The following is a 7,757-nucleotide window of genomic DNA, read 5'->3' as shown; positions in this document are numbered from 1 at the left end:
AAAAAACCACCCCACCCCCCCCCCCCCCCCCCCCACGGAGAGCAGTCGTTAATGGATCCTTGTCATGGGAGCCAGCAGTTAAAAATAAATGCAAAACAGCTGTCGTGAAGTTCATAGATTCACAGATGCTAGGGTTGGAAGGGACCTCAACAGATCGAGACTGACCTCCTGCCTAGGCAGAAAAGAGTGCTGGGGTCAGATGACCCCAGACAGATACCTATCCAGGCTTCTCTTAAAGACCCTCAAGGTAGGGGAGAGTACCACCTCCCATGGAAGCCTGTTCCAGATTCTGGCAACCCTTACCATGAAGTATATACTTAAGTTAACATTCTTTACCCACAAAGTGTCTTGCCTCTCTTACTTTAGCTCGTTCTTGCATCTCATTTCTATCAACAACATCCTCAGTTCTTCTGTGGGCTTCCTGAGCATGATGTTGTCTCTTTTGTAACAGGGAAAAAAAGGGAAATTTAGGGTGGAATTAAGTTTGTCTGGATACTGGTTATTAAGAGTTTTTTAACAATCTGGGTGTGTGCCTTGTATTATAAATACTAGTCTGTTAGTTTGATTGTGACTTCTGAACAGTTTAATGTTTGATAGAGTGTGTGTGTGTGTGTAATTTTGTTTAATGTATTTTCTCTTAAATTGTACTCTGAACCTACCTGTAGCTCTGAGGGGGGTTGGGGAAGGAGTGTGTGAGAGAGAGAGAGAGACACAAACTAGATTTTATATTTTTTGTCATGTGAAGGAGCATCACTTCTGCATGATGCCGTTTGGATACTTTCTTCTTTAAAGGTATCTTAGAATAGTGTTTTTAAATTGTATTTTTTCCTTACAGATTTATGTTAAACTCTGAAACTACAACACTAGTATAAATCCTACAAAATACTAGATAATTCTGCTTGCCTAATTTTTTGCTCTATGGTATGAAATCTGAAAATGAAAAGGAATTAAGCCAGATCATACCCCCCAAGTCAATGTGGGGGTCTCCCCATTGATTTCAGTAAGAGTTAGGATAGTTCATATAAGTGTTAAGGTTAATAAATTATGTTATTTTATGACCTTGGGCAAGTTCCTGAGCTCTGATGTTGACTTCAGTGATTTTGCATGCAGTAAGACATAATGAAGAGCTCTTAATGTATCAACTGAAAAATACACTGTAGGAACCTGATCCAGAAAACACCCACTTATACATATGAGTAACTTTAAAATACATTAAAGTCAATAAAACTTCTCGTGACTACTTGTCTGAGAAAAATTACTCATACCCATAAAGTTTTTCCTGTTTTTTCTTAGTGTTTAAAGGTGTTTATAAAACCAAATTTCAGCATAACTTTAATACCATCCAATTATCATTAATGAATCTATTTATATTCTTATCTCATTGAGACAATGAAACCTTGCAGAATTTATCACTTTAGATACTTTAACTACGTTGGTCCTTTTAACAACTGTTTTATATTCTTTATTCTTTACAGGTTCTGATCAAGACAATCATTTAATGAACACCAGGTCTCAACAAAAGAAACCTCGCTCCCTGTCTAGTGTTCCAACCTCAGCAGAACTTTGCCAGACAATTCAGCATACTCCTTATAGCAGGTATCTGAAAACATAGTGCCTATCATTACTTTTTAGTTTGAAACCATTGACTTGAAGTAACAGTGACTAGAGAAAGTGATTTTTAGATTGGAGAAGGCATGAACTAAACGTTTTGATCGGTAACAGTTTTGTTTCATATTTTATCCCATTTGCTTTAATATATTATTCTTTCTCTTATTGTAAACTGCTCTGAGCCCCTGTTGGTAAGGGCAGCATATAAAGCTAATACATAAAACAAATATTATAATCTATTAAGGATGATTATTAAACAAATCTTAAGGTACCATCCCATTTTTTTTTATATTTATAAAGAGTATACTAGTTACACTGTAACTTTCTTTCCAGCAGTCCATGTGCTATATCAAATAAAACCACTGAAGAGAGCAAGCCAAATCAGTGGGAGGAAATCTACAGAGAAGAAACTGAGTAATGCTTCAAGATGTAGATCACAAGAAGATTATAGCTGATACTCTGCTGCATATAAACTCGCACATAGAAAATAAACTGCCTTAGACTTCCTAGGGTTGTCTGCTATTCTGCTATCTTTTGTTAACAAGATGTGTCCATACACTTTCTTTCTAAGGTGAAACAGTGTGTTGTGCGTTTGGTCCTCTTTTCAAAGAGTTAAGAGATGGTCGGGGGCGGTATATGTGGGAAATGCGGTGACTGGCTCTTTGTTTTGTTTTTGTAAAGACAGTTTCTTGCCCTTTATGTGTAATTTTGAAAGATTTTATTTTAAAAATATAAAAGCTTTGGATATTTTTCTAGCAACAGAACTCTGATTCTGTGAATGAAGGAATGTATGAAATTTTCTGGTTGTAATGAAATACTGAAACCGTAGCGTTTCCTTTCATCACAGGCAGAGGCAGCACTTTTAGGAATTGTTTAATTATGGTAAACATTCATTTTTTGTCTCAACTGTAACTGTCATATTTTTTTTGCCTCAACTTGAATGTACAGTAGATTTTTAACAAAACAGGTTCTATATTTATTAAGTCGTGTGATTTGAAATTATCTCTTTGATATCTTTCCGATGACTAAAGTGCAAGATCTTTATATGTTTGTAAATATACAATATAAGTGATTATGCTAAGATGCCACAAAATGAAACATGCATCCATAATCGTAGTATTTTACATGCCAATTTAAACTGTTTTATAGTGATATTCTGTTTACAGATGTATTGGAACTGTCAGTGTTTCAGTCAAGAATTGAATTCTTTGAAACATATTTGGGAAATAAATGTGCAAAGCATATCCTAACAAATATAGCTCCATGTTTTTTGTGGATTTAATATTTATATTAACCAGTTGTATAATAATGATTTGTTTATGTTAGCAAATATGCGTGTATTTTTCCTTGGAATGGACTCCAACTTAAGGAAATCGAGTTCGCTCATAACCATATGCAGTGGCCATACAGACCATCCCCTGCTTTGTAGGGTTTAAGTCTGCCTTTTCTTGCAAAGTCCTGTTTCATATATGTCAAAAATAAAACCCTTATGACCCCATAATTTTTGTAAACGTAAGTCTTCCTTTTTGTCGTTCTCTCCCTCCAAATTCAGGAATGCTGCCATGTCTTTGGAGAGATCCTGAGAACTTTACTTCAGTAAGACTAAGGGAAGGAAATGAGCTCAAGACCTACCCCAATAAGTCACTGTGCAAAAGCTGACATTGCATTATATTACATTGATACTCTCAGGCAATAAAGGATATATTTCATTAAAGTTCCCAATCAATGAGTAAAGCAGAATGTACTAATTCATTTGTATACATATGGAATTGTTGCTCCCTCTAATCTAATTAGTTGGTTATTCAATATCTGTAGTATATGCCTGAGGTAATACCAGTATGCCACTAGATGCTGCTATTGCTTTGAAGTGATTAAGCAGTGTTAAATAGAAACTTTTTTTCTGGTAAAGAACTTACTGGGACTCTTAAGCTACACAATTTCACTGGTGCTTTTTAGATAATTATTATTTTTCAAGGATAAAATAAGCTTGTTAATTAATCAAAACCCCTTATTTCTTGAAAAATAGCACCAAGGAGCTGCAATAAATTGAAAATTCTGCAGACCCTATCCAGTGCAGTTGTAAGGCAAATCTTAGGTGAAGCCACAAATTTGTAAATGTAGTGCTAATGTATTTGTTATGCCTCTATGGAAGGGCTAGCTGTGTTCAACCCATGTATGCCGTTAAGTCTCCTGGTGGCTGGTAAGTCAATTTTTTTAGATCTGCCCATACATAGAATGCCTGGCAACTGTAAAACTACAGGCTTACAGTATCTGGGTTAGTGTGTGTGTGGTGGCTGGAGAGTTTCTAAGTAATATATAAATACTGGTATCTAATGATGGTGATATGGATATTTTAAGTGACCTGATAAATGGTAAGCTTATAACTATGGTAAGTTTTTATTAGAATATCCTATATGACTACATTGACCTAGTTTAATTGAAGGCTGTCAGAAGAGCAAACAGAACAGCCGCAACACAGACCTACAGAAGAGCATAGGCAAGCTTTTAACTTCGAGGATCCAGTTTCCCAACAAACTGCAAGCCTCTCCAAAGCTTTTAAATCTGTAGATAAAAAGATCACTACATACATAAAAAGTCCTTGGATGAGACAAGGGGGTTTGACTTGTTCGAAGCTGTCTAAAGTGATGAGCTGACACAGAGAGGGATCTGTAGAGACTCTGAAATGGAGTTTTCCTGTATTCAGAAAAAAGGTAAACCTAATTGAGCACTTTCCATTCTAAATGAGCAATAATTAGCTCCTTTAAAGCAACCTGGTTGCTGACCCACAGTCAACTTGGTGAAGTAAGAGTGCCACATAGTCTTTAACCAGCACCTAGTAATACTGATGCTAAGTGACTTTGCACCTTAAATGATGGGTAGTTACCTGTGTTAGTCAGAAGTCAGGGAGAAGGCAGGGCAGAGTGGTGCTTTAGGGTGCCTGGAGATGTGGGACGTCTGTTCCGACACACTGTGATTATAGCATGTTGGAGCAGACTCTATTAAGTCTTCTGGAGCGTGGTAATTAGTGCAATTCAATAGCCTCAGCATCTCGTATTCAGCATCTCACACTGCAAATGGCAGCAGAGGCGCTTTAACTAAAGGTCATTGGATGAGCTTGTTGAACAAGCTTTAGTTAAAGGGCTGCTGCTGCCATTTTGAAGCACGGGACACTGAATACATGTGATGCTGTGGGTGCTTTAATTAGAGCGGCTCCTAAGAACTACTCTAATTAAAGTGCCTCTCCCTACTTCTGGTGCATGTGTAAAAATGCCCTTACAGACTACTTCAGAGGCTTACGCTTTCTTGGGTAACAGGCTACTTCTTCGGATGCTATGAATTCACATGATCTTAGGGCCCCTCTACATGTGCAGATAAATGTGCTATGGGATTTCGCATGTAATCCATAGAATTACAACTCCTGCCATGCCACGTGTAGCAGGAGGCATAATTGTGGGATCATGCCTTAGATCCCGTTGTGTCTTATTGTCAGTGCAGGGAGCCCTCAAGGCTGGAAGACCATAGCAGAAGCAATATCCAGCCCCAGGGGCTCTACACGCCTCCAGGGCTCGGAGATCACAGCCATACCCCAAGGCTGCTGGGACCCAGCTGGGTCAGGCACCACGAGGTGCACTGCCAGCTTTGGGTCTTTGCATTTTCAGGGTGCTGCTGGGACCCAGAGCTGGTAGCTGCTGGGCTTGAGAGTCCCCTCAGCTGTGGGACTCCCAGCCCCAGCTGTGCATGGTGCTCCCCTGTGGCTGGGAGACCCTGACACATGCAAACTGAAGCTCAATAGCAACCAGCTTTTAAGTTAGTACATATTTTTGAGATCTAACTTTATAGCTGGTTGGAGCTTTTTATGGCATGATAAGTACTTTGCACATGTAGCTGGTTTCAAGATAATTGCACAATTAACAGTTAATTGCAAGATACCTGTAATGTGTAGAGGGGGCCTCTGTCTATTTTGGATTCAGTACTGAGGGTCACAAATGACTATCATCAAATTATGTAGCAATATTGCATAATAGTCAAAAAATTAAAAGCTGTGCTAGGATTTTGATATCTAGAGCCCCGTCTGCTTTCTGTGAAGCAGGAGGAATAAAATAGCGTATCCATTAAACCATAATATAAATATGAATTGCATGTGCGTGTTGCTAAGTTCTGAATTGCCCAGAAGAGATCCAGCTCATTTCATGAACTTAAAGATTTCTTTAACTTCAGTAACTACTCAATTTCTCTGAACTGAAGAAACAGAAACTTTGAGCTCTAAAAAGAGGGGGTAAAGCAAAACCATCAATATGAAAAACACCCCAAGAGACTAACTGAAGCTTCAAGGGCTGTGTCCGAATGAACGTAGACGTTTGGTTGCCCGGGGACAACTAGCAGCGGCACAGCTTGTGCTGCTACTATGTGTCCCCAGGGAACGCCTGTGCCACGCGCCCTCTGGTGTGTGGCAGGTTACCCTGGCTGGGGTTGGGGAGGCTGAGGCCAGTAACTGCTGGCCTCAGCAGACTTACCTGGAGTCCTGGGGGACAGAGAAGCTGCAGCCATGTGTCACTCCTGCAGCTGGGAGCCTGGCCTGCAGCTGGAGTGCAGCCCCAGCCAGCTAGGCTTCAGTTTTGGGTGGCATATGCTGCATCCACATGTGCTGCCCCCCTTTTTTTCTGTGTGGGTTTTTTTGCCCCAGGATCTCCGGGAACACCTGAATGTGCGATGTGTGGCACCACAGACATGTTTGCAGCGCCACGTACCACACTGCCCCACTCATCTGGAAGCAGGCAAGTTCTCTAGACTTTCCACTCCTTGTTCTCATTCTTATTTTACTAAACCTCAGGCTGTTCCACTGTGCGTGTATAAGGCATGAACCAGTGCAGAACAGCCCTAGAATTGTGGGGATGTATAAACCTTAAATTTCCCTGAATTGTGCTGATGTTCTTCTCTTTACGGCTCTGGAACTCTTGCTACTTAAAACATTAGAACATAAGAATTGCCATTTATGGGGTCATTTATGGGGCCATCTTGCCCAGTATCCTGTCACATGGACAAGCCACTGGGGACCTCAGCTGATAAGCCATTGCTTCATGCATGTATCTAGCCTGCTTTATGGACATCCCCGACACCTTTCCCTTTTTCCAACAGAGGGAGACCCTGGCGCATGCCTACCTTGAGTGCGCCAGGTTGCAGCCCCTCTTCTGCCTCCTCCAGAGCTTCCTGCTAAGGGTCTGGCTGCACTTCTCCCAGCACCCTTTTTGGTTGCACAATTCCTGTCCACAGTCCAATTGAGTCCTAGGACCTCCTGGTCAATCTCTTCCTGGCTCTGGCCAAGCTGGCCATCTACAAGACCATGAAGGAAGCTCTGGCTGGGGCAAACCCAGGCTCTCTTCCTGGCATTCCCCCTTCTCATGTCTCTGGGCAGAGTTTCACTGCTTGGCATCCAAAGGCTCCCTCAACCTGTTCAGGGACCAGTGGATGCTGGCCAGTATCCCCTTCCAAATCCCTTGTTATTAACCTGTGACCTCACTCCCATCCTTGTTTTCTTTTTTATTATTCCAAGTATTTATTTGATGTGTCCTCACTAGCCTCACTTCTTAAGGGAGGCTTATAGTTTTCTGTGATGGGCTAAGGCCTATGACCCCTTGGCACATCAAATGGTTTTGTGTCACATGGTGACAGAGTGTGGATGCTGAAAGAGACAGTGAGCTGGGTATGACCAAGTTTTTTTCCACTTCCTCTCTCACTTGCAGTCTCCAGCATTTTCTAGGAAATTCTGATTCAGTGGCTCCCTAGCGCCCATATTTGATTTACTGGAGGTAATAGTGAGTTAATTTTAGGGGAAAGAAGTTACTGTTACTTAGCTTGCAATTTGTACATTGAATTTCCTTTCTTAAGTGACAGATCTCCGTATCTTTTTAATAGGACTGTCAATTAATCACTGTTAACTTACACAATTAATCCAAAAACAAATTAATGCTTTAATTTTTTTAATTGCGTTAATCGCGCACGTCTTTTTGACCAGTGGAGTGGACCAGCTCCAAACCAGCTGGGACCCATGTGCACAGCCCCGCCCCCGCCCCGCCCCGCCCCTGCTTCAAACTCACCTGCCCATACTGAGCAGCAGTGACAGCGGCTGGGGCGAAACCGGTACCTGGGAG

At 41.0% G+C, this 7,757-nt stretch overlaps 1 protein-coding gene across 14 annotated transcripts in view; it reads left to right on the top strand.

The window, feature by feature from the left end:
• Positions 1 to 3,100, top strand: part of SSX2IP (SSX family member 2 interacting protein) — a 69,260-nt gene extending 66,160 nt beyond the window's left edge. For 13 of the 14 annotated variants that reach the window (XM_025215749.1, XM_025215755.1, XM_014524808.2 and 10 more), the window contains 2 exons: positions 1,476 to 1,596; positions 1,942 to 3,100. In XM_025215749.1, the coding sequence (XP_025071534.1) occupies positions 1,476 to 1,596; positions 1,942 to 2,026 (206 nt within the window). In that variant the 3' untranslated portion in view covers positions 2,027 to 3,100. The remainder of the gene's footprint in view (positions 1 to 1,475; positions 1,597 to 1,941) is intronic. The other variant, XM_006033846.3, reaches the window with a different exon arrangement.
• Positions 3,101 to 7,757: the final 4,657 nt, after the last annotated feature.

Source organism: Alligator sinensis, unplaced genomic scaffold, assembly GCF_000455745.1.
Source record: "Alligator sinensis unplaced genomic scaffold, ASM45574v1 scaffold32_2, whole genome shotgun sequence".
NCBI classification, from domain to species: Eukaryota; Metazoa; Chordata; order Crocodylia; family Alligatoridae; genus Alligator; species Alligator sinensis.
The sequence above is the reverse complement of the archived record's forward strand: the minus strand, read 5'-3'. Positions and strand labels throughout refer to the sequence as shown.